General features: G+C 39.9%; 1 protein-coding gene across 2 annotated transcripts in view; it reads left to right on the forward strand.

Moving 5' to 3' along the window:
• The first annotated feature begins 922 nt into the window (after positions 1–922).
• AGPS (alkylglycerone phosphate synthase) overlaps positions 923–17,557 on the forward strand; it is a 47,961-nt gene continuing 31,326 nt past the window's right edge. Inside the window, exons 1-3 of one of the 2 annotated variants that reach the window (XM_051787838.1) lie at positions 923–1,282; positions 9,677–9,766; positions 13,581–13,671. In XM_051787838.1, coding sequence (XP_051643798.1) covers positions 1,089–1,282; positions 9,677–9,766; positions 13,581–13,671 — 375 coding nt within the window. In that variant the 5' untranslated portion in view covers positions 923–1,088. The remainder of the gene's footprint in view (positions 1,283–9,676; positions 9,767–13,580; positions 13,672–17,557) is intronic. The other variant, XM_051787839.1, reaches the window with a different exon arrangement.

Genomic DNA, 17,557 nt, shown 5'->3' on the forward strand with positions numbered 1-17,557 from the left:
ACATGAAGGGCAGATTGATTGCTTCCTTTCACTTCATAGCAGTCTTTTACATATTTGAAGACTGATAACCTATCTTCCTTAGTCTTTTTTAAGGGACTCAGTTTGTTCAGCCTTTTTTCATTCCCTGACGGAAAAAAAACCCCTCTTATCATCTGTTCTCCTCTAAATTTTTTCCAGTTCCCACATCTGTTCCTGAGTGGAAATCTAAAGCACTCTGGTGCATGAAGGCAAATTCCTAGTAGCAGACAGCACCCGAGGCTGGCATGAAATCCGCACCTCCCCTTAAATCCCAATTCTTTTCCCTCTTCAAAGTGATGCTACAAGGTGAATCCCAGATGTTCCCACAGGGCCCAAATACAGTCAGGATTGAGTTTTTGACAGGATTGACCCAGTGATGGCTATCCCAGATACAGAAGGGGTATATTCCCAGCAATCAGTTAGCATTCATTTCATGGCATGGGTTTATTGGGGGAAGCAGATCATCGGGAGCCTGGAGCATCCCTTCTAGGACTCCATGGCGTGGGAATGGCAAGTTATATAGGCAGAGACACTTGGCTCAGCAGCCTTGCACTTACCAGGGCCTTCTGCCCCTGTCAACAGCTACGATAAAATCTTAACTCCTGTAGGATTATCTGCCACCTCACCGACCTATTTCTTAAGTAACCCACCTATGTTATTGCCATTAATTAGCATTTCATCATTAATTTAGGCAATCCTCGTCTCTAAAGGACACCTTTGTGTTCTCTCCGGTGTGTTCAGCGATCTAGCGGGGCTGTAATTACCCCACGAGACGTGAGACATCTCTAACAAACGCCTTTTCTCTCTCTCTCTCTCCGGTTTCCTCAGGCAAGCCCTGCCCTGCTGAGGCAGGAAGCTCTGGCAATACGGAGGAAAGCAGGAAGAGAGGAGCGAAGGAAGGCAGGCGGCAGAGCGGAGCGGAGCCGGAGCCGCTCGGTGCCGGCTCACCCCGCGGGCCCGGCCCGGCCGTGCGGGCGGTGCCCGCCGAGCCCCTCGCGGGGAGCGCCGGGCGGCGCCTTCCGCCCGCGCGCCCTCTCACCCGGCGGCGGTCGCGGCACAACACGGAAGCGATGGCGGCCGCGGCCGGGGAGGCAGCGGGAGGCGGCGGCGGCTCCCCGTCCTCCGCCCGGCGGCGGCTGCGCATCATCTCCGGGCACCTGCGGGGCGGCCCGCGGGCCCCGGGGCGGGGAGCGCTCTCCCCGAGCCCCTGCAAGGCGCAGGGCGGCTCCGCCGGGCCGGCATCCGGCTCCATCCCGAAGAAGCGGTGGGTGCGGGCGGGGTCCCCGCGCCGGGCCGGGCGGGCTCCCGGAGCCCTCGGCGGTGGGTGCGGGTCGGGACCGGGGCAGCCCGTGCTGCGAGCGGGGGTCTCGCTCCCGCCCGGGGACGGGCGCGGGCTGCGGGGCCCGGGGAGGCCCCGCGTGGGCCGTGCGGGGGCAGCGGGGCTCGGACGGACGGGGGGAGGACGAGGCTGATCCCAGTCGCGGGTGAAGTGTTAACGCTGTTCACCGCTGTAGGACTGGTGGAAACCGGAGGAAGGTGGTCTTCAGCCCCTTACCTGCTTCTGTAGTAAGTGGGTTTGTGTTAAAATGGAAAGTCGTCATGGTCCCCTTAATAACTGGAGATGTGATGGAGAAGTTTTGTTTTTATGAGATACTTTTGAGGCTGCTCTAATGAGGAATGTTGAAGCACGTGTGAAGAGCAAGGTCTGTGTATGGGTTCTCAGTCCCGCCCTGTTCTCAGACGTGTGAAACCTTCAGCTGATGTGAGTGCTGTCAAAGTGTACATTAGGCTCTAGCTAAAGTTTCTTAGATATGAATAATTTTAAACACATGAACTACTTTTTCATGGTTTTGCTATACGAAGTAGTAAGGAATCTGAGGTCACGTGAGACCAAGAGAAGACGCACAGTCAAATTCTCTGGTTTGTTCTAGTTCTAGTTCTAATTCTCTGTTTCACTGGCTCTTGGATGTATTTTTCTACTAGATTGTTTTTAAATGATACAATTATAATACCATGGTATAGTTTCATGTAACTTATTATGAGGCCCCCTTTCTGCTGGGGTGGACTTATATTAATTTTGTGATTGTTTTTCCCCCCCCCCATTTCTCAGATGTGGATTTTCTATGTAGACATTGGCTTGCTATCTTATAAGAGCATTTTAAAATTTAGGTCATACACAACCTATTGCTTTCCATTGAGCTGTGGACAGGGACTGGTATGTTAGTGCGTGGGGACTGTCCAGAGACAAGCAGATTGGGCAAGTAGTTGATTAGGATAGTTGTTCTTCCTTTGAGGAAAACCCATGCAGACCATGCTTTGCTCTACACTTTGTCAAGAAAAGAGCAAGAAACAGCCTGAGTTATTCTAACAGGCCATCTGTGACCCAGGGCTACAAGCAGAATCTGCTTGAGTAATTGTTAGGTATGCTGGAAGGTAAGAGTGCTGCAGAAATGGAGCATTCACTGATGTTGATCTTGTCAAAATAGGTTGTGTTATAACTTATTCAAGTCAAACTTTAAATAATTTGGTCTTTGTTAAAAGAGATAATTGATTTAGTTGAAACGTTAACTCAGTAGCCTGTAGGCTTAAAATTTTTTTTCTGCCCTGGAGCAAAAGAAGGCAGGACAGGATCTTGTGATTATCCTGTCTCTTTGTGTAGAAGCTGCTTTCCTGTAGGATGAAGAGAGGCTTGTGAATATCTTTTAATTATTATGGGCATACTGTTATCCAGGGTAGTTGGTTTAAGGTGTAGCCAGCTGACTGCTGTGTATGGAGTTCACAGTCAGGTTGTTCAGGGTAATGTGTTAATGTCACCATACCTTCATGTAGATTCTTGCAGTTCTTGCTGTAGTTGCTGCTAATGATTATGACTTTATTAAGCAGCAACATGAATTGACTCCTAAAGAATTGGTACTACTTGAATTTAACAAGTGACATCAAAGAGCATTCATATCTTACTCCCAAAATTCACACCCATCTTTATTATAAAGACATAACTCTTTAGACAGCAGTGTTTAAGCCACACTTGATGCTGAACTGTATCCTGATACAGCTGATTTCTGAGCTTAAGGTGGTGGAAACTTAGGGCAAGGAAGGAAAGGGCTGATGCCACTTCAGAGTCTTAAGAAATCAGAAGAGTAAGAAATCATAAGAGCCTATTGCATTGGGAAAGGTGTGGCAGTTCATAGGAGGTTCTGTGATTACATCAAAGTAGTTAATTGTTAGTTGAGGTTAATACTTGAAGTAGAGGAACAGGTAAAGATTCTCATATGGAGACGTTATTCTGATGAAAAAGTGTCATAATCTGATGGCAAATGTGACTTCATATGCAACAGCAATTCCTGTCTGACATCTAGGTCCAAGTGGTTGCATGTCAGGCAGATGAAATGTAAGAAATCTGTAAAAATTTAAGTAATACAATATTTATGGTAAGGTCATTTGATACCAAGTAAGCCAAAATGGATATATGCATTAGTTAAATTTGATTAGGAAAAAACCTAGATAAAAGTGTAAAGTATGTTTAATATGTAAAGTTCAATATGGATTATTATATGAAAGTAAGTAGCAGTTTATGGTGAAACCTGAAAGAATTTTTTAGATCAGCTTCTTGATATCTCCTGAAATCTGAACCGTTATGTACAAGAAAATGAATGTGTATGTATAGTTGTTTACTTTAACTTGATGTGTTTATTTAAACTGAATAGAATTAGAATAATCTGTTAATGCAATAGACTAGAGTAATTACTTGGACTAGAAGCTACTTTGAGCTGAAGTAAAGTAAGGAGATCAGTAGTGTAAGAAGTTGCAGCCAACTAGACTTTCCTGAATTGTTAGGGTACTTCTTTGTAGAAAACAAATAATGTTGAGTATTAAAAATGGATTGTAGGCAGAATGTGATGGACAAGCATAATGCCTCTGCAATGTTGTTGTATCCAAAATTGAGTTGTTGTGTACAAGTCTTCAGGGTTGATAGTGAAGGCCAAAAAGTTTTCTTTGGCAGTTATCTCATATATATGCTACAGAGCATGCTAAAAAAACCTCTGTGGAATAGGTAAAACAATGTTGCCCAGAAACTGAACTTATTTTGCTTTTGCAGATTAATGGCAGACAATTGATTTTTTCATTAAGTTGTTTCTTTTAAGACAGCAAAGCAGATATCCTTGTTTTGCAAGTTTTCAGGAAATCCTTCTCAAAGGACTGATCTCTGGTGTTTGAAAAATCTTTAAGTGCTTATTCATTTACTGCCTGGAAGTAGCCATGTGTATGCATTTTTTGTAGTAGAGCAGTTTCTTCAAAGATAAAAATGAAGCTAGTGTCAGCTGAAGTAGTAGGTGGAATACATGGAACTTCTAGTAAAGTATTCTGTTGCATAAGAATCATCATTTGACTGTGTGCTGAGAAGCATGGTTATAATGTCTTGCTTTTCCTCAATCTTTAATTTTCCCTAATTGACTTAAGCTTTCTGTGAAAGAACACTAGAGAAACACCAATTTCCTTATTCCTTGGGGCTTTGTTTATTACAATGTGGTGAAATGAAGAGTAATGAAATAGTCAAGGCTAGGAATGAATGTAAGGAAAGTGAACATTTGTTTTGTCAGAGTAGTTTAAAGAAAGCACACTGTTTTTGAGTACCTAAGTGCTGAAGTCTTATGCCTAAAATCTTGTTGTCTGTTTGCTGCTTACTGTAAATTTAAACTGTAAATATCAATGCAGGTTTGTGTTGTCATATCAGATGTTCAGCAAACAGAATAGCAACTTAATCAGTGTATGTGCAGCTGCAGAGACTTATCTCAAAGTGTGGGCTACAGAACATGAATGTGTCTAAGGTTATAAAACAGATGTTATTTGACTTCAGACTTGATAATGATTATATTAGATTTGCTTCAGGGAAGATCCTCCAAGAGGGAAAAAGTATAAGAATGACAAACACAGTAGGTGCCCTCTGCCTGCAGCATGGTGTTCTTCTCCAGATAAATGATGCTTTCACAAAGCAGTTCTTGAAGGGATTCCTGGGGTTGCATTCTCTTTCTTTATTCCAAGCACCTGATACTAATTTACTGCTGGCTTCAGAAACACTCTGTAGTATTGCTTACTTGGTTGAGAAGTGTGACTGTATAATCCAAACAGAGAGAGTGCTCCAGAGGAGAGGGATCTGGTATCACCTGTGGAAAAGATTCTGAATTTCTACCTGGGGGTCTGAGTTGGTGACCCAAATTCCAGCTGAGGTGGGCTTTGAGGAGTTGCTCTTTGGGTAATGTCTTGTAATGCCTTATCACCATAATATTGCCTCCGTATTACTGCACCCATGCACTGAGTTTTGCAAGAACTCTAAAACCTGGAACACTTTGTTACAGTCGGCAAATACTGGTGCTTAAGCCCATGTGGTAGCCCTTAAAACTGCCATTTTAAACTAGTTTCCTAGAATCTGCTGGTTCTTGCATCATGCAGCAGAAGTGCCTGTGAGTATTTTAGGTATATATGATTTTAATGCTGAGCATGCGCTGGTGATTGAATTTTTAAGGAATGGCAACTGTATAAATAATGCTGAATAAGGGCAGTATGAAAATGCCAAGGGAAGAATGCTGTTACAATATTTAAAAGACTTTGTTTTCTTGTTTGCCTTCTGTTTCTTATTATGTTGTCAAATTACAGTTTTAATTTCCAAATGTGAGGTGGAAGGACAAAGAAATGTAGAGCAGGTGGGTGTTACAGTGTATTTGCCTTACTTGAAGGAGCTGTTGTAGTGAGACAGACCTAAGGAAGAGCAACCTACACCCCTGGCTTCATCTTGCAGCTGCTTCTGAATAATACATCAACTAATATGTAACTCTCTTCCAAAAAGATCAGTCTTTGAATTAGATGAGTATGACGCTGATATTGCCTCAGTAGTCATGGAGGCCTGCAGATCTCCTCTGGATGTCTTGTGCTTTCCTTTGTGCTGAAGGTAATTCTCTTGAGTCTTGAGGTTCACCAGCTCTTGCCTGTGAAGAGCTGCATGCAAATGGAGCATGCAAGAAGATCTGAACAGCTTGATCTTCCTGCAGTGTGTCAGTTACAAATCAGAGCTGACCGATCAGCTGTTCATTTAAAATCTGGCCTTTTTAGGCTTCTTTATTTTAGGGAGCCACATGCAGTATTTCCTCTGACTTGTTCTTAGTGTGTATACATGAAGTGCTAGGAACTGCAGTAAGTAAATCAAACCACAGTTCTTAAACTGACAGTATTCTGGTGGAACAAAAGAATAAATGTAAGATGACTCATTCCAAAAGCGGCCCTTCCTGTCTCCAGAAAGAAACCTCAGACTTGCTCAGTATAGTTTTGAATATAAAAATTAAATGCTTAAACTTTCTCTTCTGGTATTTACCTGTCACACGATATAATACTGCCCGTTGTGTGTGGTGGTGTGGAATCTCCTGACTTTGCATTATGAGGTAGGCAAGACGTTTTAGAGTCAGCTATTGTTGTACAAACATGCAAACCGTTATTTCCAGTTTTAATTTAGTTATTCTTATCACACCAATAACAGGAGCTGTGTTGTTTGGCAGAGTAAAGCTTTGTGCACTTATTTTATTCAGAAATAGTTCAACCTGAAAATAAACTCTTTGGAGTTAAAACTCAGACTCTGTTCTGTATTTTAAAGCCTAATGAAAGTACCAGGTAGTTTAACACCAACCTAGGAAATGAGACCTTTAGAAAAGGCAAACAACCAGGATTGCAGTCAGCTTAGCAGAAAGACCTCATATCTGGGTCTGTCTTTGGTCCCTTAATTAATAGTACCTCCCCATAATTTGTTGGGAGGTATCTGTCTCTACTGACATCAAGATTAATGATCGTTTCAAACCTGTACATTATCAGTTTATCTCATGTTACCAGTTTCTTTAAGACCTGACCTTTTGTGTTTCCAGCTTTGCAGCTAGTTTCTCTAGCCTGTTTCAGGCATCATACTTGGCATATTTATTTTGGCACTGCTTTGCAAGAGCCAAATTTTGCCTTCCTCAAATTTTACTTATTAATATCAAGTCTGTTCTGACTTTACAAGATTCAACCAACTCCAGAAATCAGGTGTATAGAAATACTACATTTAGTCAGCAGAGGGAGAAATCTTACCTTGAAGAGGACTGCAGTGATGGGCATTTGAGTGGAACATTTAGTTTAAAAAAACAAAATAAATGCAACTTGAGTTGGCCAATTCTGGGTCAGCTTGTTCTCAGCTGGGAACAGCTCCACTGTGTATGACTTAGTACCTTTGTGGAACTCGGTATAAATATATGCAATATTTATAAATATACCTATATAGAAATAAGTGTAAAAATAGATAAGTCTGCATAACATGCTTTAAGAACCCTTTTTGATAATCTGTCATGTCAGCATGACAGCACAAGGCATTCCCAGGCAGTGGAACATGGGTGGATCCTTGCCCTTTCTGGAGTGAACTCTACATGTGTAAAGATCAAGTCTTTTGAGAGATGAGGCAGCCAGAGGGGCTTCTGTATGTGGACAACTGTCTGCTCAAACAGTTAATTTTGGCTTAAATTTTAGAATCCGTTCCTCAGTATGGAAGAACAACATAGACTGACTATGTCACAAAACTGTGTAGAGCTTCAGTACTCAGTAACTGATAAAGTTTGCTTTAAGTGCTAGATTTGTCAAAGGCTTGTTGAAGTGTCTGATTCCAACAACATGACCGTGGCCTTTTTTCCATTTGATTAATTAAAACCTTGCATGAAGGCAGTTTGAAGAAAATGGATTTTATTTAAGCCAGGGCTATTTAATTACAACACCGATAGTATGTCAGTAGCCTGTGTTAATATTACCTTTATTATGAAAGCCTTTGGTAATAAATCATCACACAGTTATCTTGTGTGTAATGCTGGAGCTGGGAGTGACTTGAGGCAGTGCTTTCTCTGAATCGCGAGGTCTTTCTGAAATGGTCACCTCTGATCATCTTACCCTTATATTATACAGTCAAAGAGCAAAAGCTACATTCACTGTATATGGGGGAGGGAAGTTAATGATCTGTTGTCAGACTTCTTTATCTAAAGACTTTGTATTAACTAAAATTCAGTTTTTAGGTTAGTAACTTCATTTGTAATGTAAATAAATGGCAAGCTTTTAAAGCAAAGTTAAATTAATGTGTAATTATTCTTAGTGTATTTCTTAAGTCTTAAATATGTTTACACTGATATACTTCTGATGACTTCATCATAATTGAGATCCTCTGATGTGGTTGTGCTTCAGTTTTTTCAGTTTTCTGCTTCTATTTTGGCAGTTGTGGGTTTGGTTTTTATATGTTCACTTTGTTACAGTATCATATCGAGATTGTATTTGCTATGTTATTCCTGCAGTTCTTGGGGTTTGGTTTTGCCTTTCCAAAATATGTTTTCAGTCCAAATGTATCGCAAAGTGCCTCATCAACTGAATGTTAAGAATGCTGTGGCATTGCAGTAGTGATGGCAAACAACTAAAATGATTATTCTCTGTCTAGAAAATAAATGCTAAATTTCTTCTGTATTCTGTAAATATTTAGATGGTACCTATTTGTGTGTTAGTATTTATGTATAGATGTAAAAACAAGCATCTTTCACACATTACTGTTGCCAATTAGAGAACATCACCATGTCACCAGTGGTTTATTCCTCTCTACCCAGAAGAAAAATAAACAAACAAAAAAGAATTCAGTCACAAGAACCCCATGCAGCACTACAGGCTGGGGCATAGTGGCTGGAAAGCTGCCCAGTGGAAAAGGACCTGGAGGTGCTGGTCAACAGTCAGCTGAACATGAGCCAGCAGCGTGCCCAGGTGGGCAAGAAGGCCAATGGCATCCTGGCCTGTATCAGCAATAATGTTGCCAGCAGGACTAGGGAAGTGATTGTCTCCCTGTAGTCAGCACTAGTGAGGTCACACCTCAAGTTCCATGTCCAGTTCTGGGCCCCTCACAGCGAGAAAGACAAGGGAGGTGCTGGAGTGTGTCCAGAGAAGGGCAGCGCAACTGGTGAAGGGTCTGGAGAGAAAGTCCTATGAGGAGCTGCTGAGGGAACTGGAGGTGTTTAGCCTGGAGAAAAGGAGGCTCAGGGGGACCTTATCGCTCTCTACAGCTACCTGAAAGGATGTTATAGCCTGGCAGGGGTTGGCCTCTTCTCCCAGACAGCTAGTGAGAGGACAAGAGGAACTGGCCTCAAGATATGTGAGAGGAGGTTCAGATTGGACATCAGGGAGAAGTTCTTCACTGAAAGCACAGTCAGACATTGAAACAGGCTGCCCAGGGAGATGGTGGAGGCACCATCCCTGGAAGTGTTCAAGAAATGACTGGATGTGGTATTTAGTGCTATGGTTTAGTTGACTTGGTGGTGTTTGGTTAGAGGTTGGACTTGATGACCTCGGAGGTCTTTTCCAACCTTAATGATTCTATGATTCTATACAGTGTGCATTCACTTAAGCTGGTGATGGTATTTAAAGAGCATCTGGTCTTTCAAGTCATAGGATGCAATCTGAAGAAGTAATGGTTGTGGCTTCAGAATTTCTTCTAGCTCTAAGCTATGTGCTTTTGATATGTACGTAATTTCCTGAATTGCTCTCTGATAAAACTTTTTTCAAAAACCATTTTGGATCTGCAGTATGCTAATATGCTAATATTCTCACATATTTTTCTCCCTTTAAGGCAAGAACTTTTGAAGTGGAATGGATGGGGATATAATGACTCCAAATTCATCTTCAATAAGAAGGGGCAAGCAGAATTCACAGGAAAAAGGTAAGTTGAAAATTTATGTAACTGAAGTATCTTATAGTAGTAGTTTTATTGAAAAGAACTTAAAAGCTGCACAGTACAGTTAATCCAAAGAAGGCAAAAAAGTTGCTTCATCTCACAGAATACGTTATTAGTTCTGCATTTAACAGGTTTATTGAAGTCTATACACAATAGTCTAATGTAGTAAAATAGAATGTGTGGCTTATTAAAAGGTTTATTAAAAGTGTTATAAAGACAAATCAATGTGAGTCTTCTCTGTAACTTGATATACTCATGCATTAAACATTTCTTAGAGAATTAAATCAGACTGAGAATCTGCACCATGTTCTAAAACTTTAGATAACACACAGCAGGTCAGTGTAGTTTTGAGAATCTTTTGAGCATCAACTAGTTGCTTTATTAAACTTCTGATTTGTTTCGGGTTTCTTAACCATTATATATGGAGCTACTTCATCCTCTGAACTTAAAAACTGCTCTTCAGTTCAGTGTTCTGTAGTGACTTCACTTCTGATTAATTACCCACTGACCCTTTGTACAGCAAGCTTGTTTTTCTGAGAAATATGTTTTTTGAGAAATGACATTAAAATTAAATCTACTTGGGGATCTCTTAATTTTGTTCCAATGGAATTTAAACCTGTCACTTGACATCTTACTGTTTTTTGTGTGTTTTTTTCTGCCTGAGTGGAAAGTAATCTTGCAGTCTCTTTCCTGGTTTAAAAAATACATTTTCCATAAGAGTAAAAAAAAGAAGGGGGAAGAGAAATAAGTTTGAAATAAGTACTTTCCTTTATAAAAATTCCTTCCTGGTCTTTGCATTTGTGTAAACTAGCATGAACTAGCTTGCATCTAAGCTGCAGAAACCTAAGGGGGATGCTGAGCACTTCAGTTGTTAATGTCTTGATTTTCGGGCCCAAATTAAAATGCAAAGCCTTCTATTAAGCAGTTTACTGTGTAATATTTAGGGAGATGCTGCACAGAAAATCAAAGCACGCTATATAGAATAAACAAAGATAAAGGAGAAAGCATCAAGGCTACCAGTCGCTGTTCTAGAATGGGAGGAGAATGGTGGGTTTTTTCCCCTCATCTACATTTTGTCTCTCTAACTGAGACATAGTATTAGAAATGCCTTGTTGGGCCACACCAGTATAGTTTCTATAGAATAGTTTGTTACAGTGGCAGAAGGAGAGTGTTTGAAGTGAAAATAGGAGAATAGGCATCTGCAAAGGTGTTGTAGATGCTTTGTCCTTTCAGTACCCACTTACAGATCTGTTGTCCATATATTTGTCTAATAACCTCAAGTCTGCTCGTACTGTCTTCCTGTACAGCATCTCACGGCAGCAAGTTCCAGGTTGCAGTTGTAAAGTACTTGTGTTTTGAACCAAGTATCCCATACTGTGTTGCAGGAGTAGGTGAATGATAGTTCTTCAGCCTATCTACTGTGTTATCGATTATATAAGACTCAATCATATCCTCTCTTGCACTTTCCCTCCATGATTAAGAAGTCCCAGGCCCAGAGCGTGCTGTTCTCTGCACCCTCTCTAGCTTCATTAGATCTTTTTAAATCTTTCTGGAGACGGGGACAAAAACTCAAGGATACACCAGTGTTCTACAGAGCAGCGAAAAGAGATGAACTGTCTTCTTTCTTATACCTGCCCAGTAGATGCATAGCACTGTTGGCTGCTGTTGTATGTTGTCAGTGAAGATATCATGGTTTTTTCTATACTGACTACCAGTTACCAAATAATGCCTTTTTTTTTTTTTTGGCTTTTACAATTACTTTACCTTTCATCTTCTTTTGTCTGCTTAGGTTTTTTAGGATCCTGAGTTCCTGTCAGTGTAGTGTCTGTCTCCCCAAAAGAGCTTAACGTTATACACCTAGTTGGAGAGTCCACTGATGAATCCAGATTGCTGATGAAGGCATTAAGTAGAGCTGGTCCCAGTACCAGTGTGTGTGGCAAACTGCACTCCTGAGTCTGTCTTGGCCAATGATCAATAAGCTGTGCCCTTTCCTTCTTAGCTTAACCTTATCTTATCCTTCAGCTTCGAGAAGAACCTCTTCAGCTCTGTAGTAATGTATTTTCTTAAATAAGTTTTGGGGTGAGCACCTGTGGAAGTATAAAGGGATGTGGAATTTCATGTTCATTGTATCCCCTTTTTTCACTTTTTGTTTTTACACCCTGATAGAACTCCAAGGATTAGTGAAACAAGATTTCCATTTATGAAAGCCATGTTGACTTTCCCTACAGACAGATTTATCATGTGTCAAATGATCTTTTTATTACAGACTCTGCCATTTCACCTGGGGATAGAGGTTACTTGCTAGTCTGAGCAACAAAACCTATTTTTGGAGTGTGGCAGGAGGAAGGTCTTTTGGGGGGCTTCTTGCACCATCAACATATATATATACAGAGCTTGCTTCCTGCACAATCATGCACTGCACTCTGTGCAGTAAACTCAGTAATTCCTTCTGTACTGTGACTTCTGTCTCTGTCTTGACTTAAAAGTTTTGGGGTTTCTGATAGCTTTAGTTTGTCCTTTGAATAAGTGACTAAGGTTACCCTTACAAACTAGCTATAGTGATAGGTTGGCAACTCCAAAAAGTAGGTCTGGAGAAGAAAACACACCAAGCTGACTTGGATCTCTACCTTCGTTGCAAATTCTTGATGCAAATGCATTAAACTTTCGTTGCTTATTGCATTTCCTGTTCTAGAATTCACGTAACTTTCATGTGGGTATGATGAAACAGTAACAGCTGTCACAGGAGGAATGGCTGAACCCTGTCTTCCATGCTGAACAGTCTAGCTTGAGTTAAGGTTGTGGGCTTTTATATCTAGGAATAAAGTAGGGGGTTTTGTCAGTAGAAGAGCTGGGGGTAGTTGAGATGAGGAAACAAAAGGAATTGATCTTTCTGTGTAATAGGTAACTCAGCTGTAGAGTTGGTTGCATCAGCCATGAAGGACAGGGTTGTGATGGGATTAACAGTGACTGAATAATCTTAGAGGGAAGACCCATTAGGCCTAATGCAGTGACCCAGGTGAAAACTATGGTAAAGATTCTCAGCTGCTGAAAGCTCTTAATCCCAAAGAAAGATGTTTTTTTTTCTTCTCTGAGAATACTTGTGCATACATAAATATGCACAAAGTGTGTATATGTATACAATTAATAGCAGTAGTTTCTAGCTGTTTTAAGTGTGTCCCTTTATGTGTTTTCACGTGTGGTGCATGTGGTCAACAAGCAGTTCCTCTGTCTCTTGTCTGTATGTCTGCATTTGTCACATGGCTAAGCTCTTGCCAAAGACTTTGTGCTGGAAATAATTTCATGTTGCTTGATGGATTCTGATGCGTTTTGGTGATAAAGGAGGACTCTTTAATACTGGTTCTTTTTTTTGCTTGAAAACATAAGGTAAACTGAAATGAGTTTGTGTATCTGAGCCTGCTGTTGACATTGCAGTGTGTCTGTGCTCACGTCCTCTCTCCGTAAATAGCATGTAAACTGTGGCACTGCTTTCTACACTACTGAAAGGGAGAGACCTTTCTTAAGAGTGGTGGGGTGGGATATCCATAAAGCCTTATGCCACAATTCTGAAAGAAAAGTGATACCTAAGATGCTGACAACCAATTTGATTCTGTGTAGTACAGAACAGTTAAATACAATAAAATGTGCAGTTGCTTGAAAAGTAAATGTGCAGAAGCTTTGCAGGCTTGTAGGTAAAGAATTTGATTTTAAACTTGTTTGTGCATACATAGAATTGAAAGAAGTGTATCTGACATACATTTATTTTAATTTAAAATGACCCTATGTAATATTGACTTTTCAGGTACAGATTAGGTGGTATGATATTACCAACTTTTAAGGAATGGATAGAAAAAACCTTTGGAGCAAGTCTGGAGCACAAAACTACCTCTAGAGTAAGTAAATAGCTGAACCAGTTCCTTTGAACATTAGTCTTGGTGATAATCAAGACCACACTGTTAAAGATGATTCAGCTGTTGCACATAATTGATTTAAATATAGTGTATTAATACCTCCAATTTTTTTTAAAAAATACTTGATGTAGAATTACTGTGTGGAACCTTTCATGCCTTAGCATGACTTATGGTTTCAGGATAACTGGTAGTACATTTATTGGAATTAAAGTTTCCAACACAGAAGTTTTTCGTCCTTGTTGGTAACTTGCATTTCCAGACTGTAGAAACTGTTAGCCTAGAGGGAGTTCTTTATGCAACATCAATTTTGTTCATGATAACAAAGACAGAAGATACAGGGAAGTTAAATTGTGATGTGTTTTCAGTGTATTAAAGGTGTTAAAGTTCTTATTTGACAGTAATTCTTTTTTACATGTCTGGGTGCTGAAAACCAGCTACCGGAATACTCAGGATCGAACTGAATATTTTTTGAAAAATAACACATTGGGAATGTTCTGGGTTTTGTAAATCATGCATATTTTTCTTTTTAGAAAGAGTATCTTATGTTAGTGTCAGGAGACCTGATTCCCTTCTTGTTAGAATTCCTTTGAAGCTTCAGGTTCCTAGAAGCTTCAGGTTCCTAGAAACTATAGACAGTTGCTTAAGCAGTGTTGGAAGCAGGCTGTGCTTGTTCTGTGACTGTAGCAACGCTGCTTTGGGTAACAGTTGTACCCATTTCTTGATTGAGTTCAAGATTACCTGCTTCAAAGAAAATGCAGTCTCCTAGGGCCTGGAAACTTGAATGTTTCTTCAGTCTTCTATTCATCAAGACATTCTTTCATCTGCTCTGACTTATAGGATCTTCATCTGCCAATGTATTTTGAAAAAATTCATCTTGATGTGTTTTTGTTGACCAGGGTTGGTCTTAACTGTCAGCTGCTTTAACTTGCTGTGAACAGAGGTCTTGAGAACTGTTGTTCCCTTTCTATGTTTAGAGAAAGTATAGAAAAAAGTAGAGTTGAAGGACAACTACAGATTTTTGAATAATGCCCTGATTCCATAATATGTTTTGCAAACCACCTTCATGGGATTTCTGCCAGCAATGTTGAATGCATTTTTGTTTTGTTGTACCCCTCTGGTTCTGACGGTCTTGTGATCTGGAACAGATTGTCTTGACACAGAACAGGACTCTTTGGAGTCTCCAGTATCTATCTGGACTTCTCATAGTTAGTCTCAAATACTTCTACAGGTCCCTCATTTTCATGTCTGTTGTAGCTCTTAGTTTATATTTCAGTTTGTCATACTGTGTAGGGTGTTTGCCTTCTACTATCATCCAAGCATGAAGAAACTCTGATATAGAAACAGCAGTAGGAAAGGGACCTCTTGGTACATTTGTCTTTCTCTTTCTCTTCCTGCTTTTATCCTGTAAGATTGGAGAGTTCCCTGTTGCATGTGACTTTTCTGTTTAATTAACAACAGTAATGTCATGCTCAGGGCTGTTAAGTTTTTTCTTTTTTCAGACCAGACTTAACACTGACAGAAGTTTAGACCTAGTTCACATAGGCTTCTTGTCTAGCCTTTCAGTGCACAAATCTTAAAATGTCTCATTCCCGTGAGAATAAATAAAGGTATATTTTTATTTGTCATTATGCATAAGATTTTTATAAATAAATATTAACTTTTTAATCTTGGAGATAAAAACTAAAGGATTAAAAAACTTGTGGAAGAGTTAAAAACCAAGATACTTAGAACTATCTGCAAGGAATTATTACAGCTTTAAGTAGTTTATGTCCCACTTACAGAGAACAAAGATCTTCAAGCACTTAACATTCAACTTGAAATGATAGAAAATAGTTCTGTCTGAGGAAATTTGTGAAGAAACAAAAGTTTAAAATATAAAATGTAAGCACAGCTAGCAAGGATTTTTCTTAAAAGAAGTGGTTTAAAGGACTAATTGGTACCTATTTGTTTGTTTCTCATATTTTCCAAGTTCCTATTGAAGCTCTGTTCTTTGGGCTAGCAAAAAGCATTGTGTGAATGTACATTAATAGCAGAACAGTAAGAGCAGCAATCCAAGACCTGACTTTCATTGTGCTTATTGTGACTGGCTCCTAAAATCATGATCTCTCAGTAGTGGTGTGCCTCTCACCTAACAACACTTAATTTCAGCTTCTATGTCTTTAGGTGACAAGGTGAATATATTGGAGGCAAGACTTTTTCTCATCTGTATGACACCTTATTTCAATAACTACAACATTAGCCTTAAAGCAAGTCAGGATGGCACATATCCTCTTCCAGAAGTCCAATCCTTCTTAAAACTTTATTTTCATTACATCACGTGTCCCATATGAAAATTCTAAACCAAACATTTGGCTATCCTTTTGAACCTGTAAATTATGTTAGCTATCAGTAATGAACATCTCATGCAACTGTTTCTTTCTGAATTATTATTGTGAGTACTCTTAATTTCTACATAACCTTGTGTAATTCCTTGTAGATGGACACTGGTAGGCAAGTTCCATCACCATGGATCTTTTAACTATCTGAAGACTTTCCTGTGGAAGTTTAAATCTTTCCTTCTTCAGCTTTCACAACTTTGAGACTCAACCCATTCAGAATAGACTGCTGCTGTTGTGACATATGGGATACTACTAATCTCCAATTTCCTTGCTGTTAGCTTGTTAACTGGTACTATCTTCTAAGATTTTATTTTAAGACCCGTACTGGCAAAAAGTATCACCTGTTCTGGAGGTTATGTAGAGCAAAGAAAGGCAAAACTCTGTTCCAGAAAAGAAAAAAATTCTTTGACTCTGTGGAACATGAGTGGAAAATGGTGGTAGGGCTGTAAGCCAGCTCTTTGTGGCATCCCTAGGCAGCCTGTAGTCTTTCCTGGTAGCGCTATAACAAAAGCATGAGCACGTTCCTCTCTTTGGGTTGGTGTCAGTTAATTTGCCAGCAAGGTTCTCATGAGAGAAATGTGAAAGCAATGCACTCTTTTAACTAATTTCTCTGCAACTCCAGATATTTGAAACTGTATTTAAAATTAAAGAGATGTGATAAAAACCCTTTCATTTCTGCTCTCAGACTTGAGGGACTTAGCTAACGGGAAGTAAGATTCTTGATGAACATTTTCTTCTGAAATAGGACTTGAAGTGAAGAAGTTAGATTTTAGTCATAAGACAAGCTTTTTATCTAATTAAAGAACTCTTTAATTAGAGGCCATTTGTAATAGAAGACATATTCCTTTAGGGAGATTACCCATATTTGCTCCATTTTTAAGGAGAAAAAAAAACCATGGGATTTTTTTTCCTTTTTTGGAACCTTCATAGCACATAAAAGTGTTACAGTTAATGTCTGCAAAGACTGAAGTGGACTTCAGAAAAGAGTTAAGTGGCTAGGTCTGCACTTTGAGAAACCATAAGAGTACTAGATAAGACATCTTTTGGAAGGACCTGGGAGAATGGGTCATTAACCTTAAGCAAGGGTTCTCCCCCGGGACGTACAGAACCTTGATTCAAGGCCTGTTGGTAAGTCAAAATGTCCTGTGTAGCTTCTTTGAAAGAAAAACTTTTTTCCGAGGTGTTGATCAGGACTTCTGCCTGGAGGCTTTCTGGAAACACCTGCATGTTTGTGACTCAGCATGGATTTTATGAACTTTTGTGGGTGAAGTGTATTTAAAGCATGCCAGTTCAGTTATGTGGTATCAGTTGTGTCTGATATCAAACTTACTTGGGCCTTGCACTGGGTTTCTGATTAGGCTTTGGTCCAATTCGGGTTTAACTTCCAGTACATGACAGGAGATGGGAAAGTGGGTTAGTGAAAACTGAACACTTAAGTAAAAGAATTTGCGGAGTTGTGGTGGCTTTAGTATGTATTTTAGTGTTTTGGG

This window comes from Manacus candei, unplaced genomic scaffold, assembly GCF_025592945.1.
Source record: "Manacus candei isolate 608988 ecotype Guabito, Panama unplaced genomic scaffold, ASM2559294v1 h1tg000023l, whole genome shotgun sequence".
NCBI lineage: Eukaryota > Metazoa > Chordata > Aves > Passeriformes > Pipridae > Manacus > Manacus candei.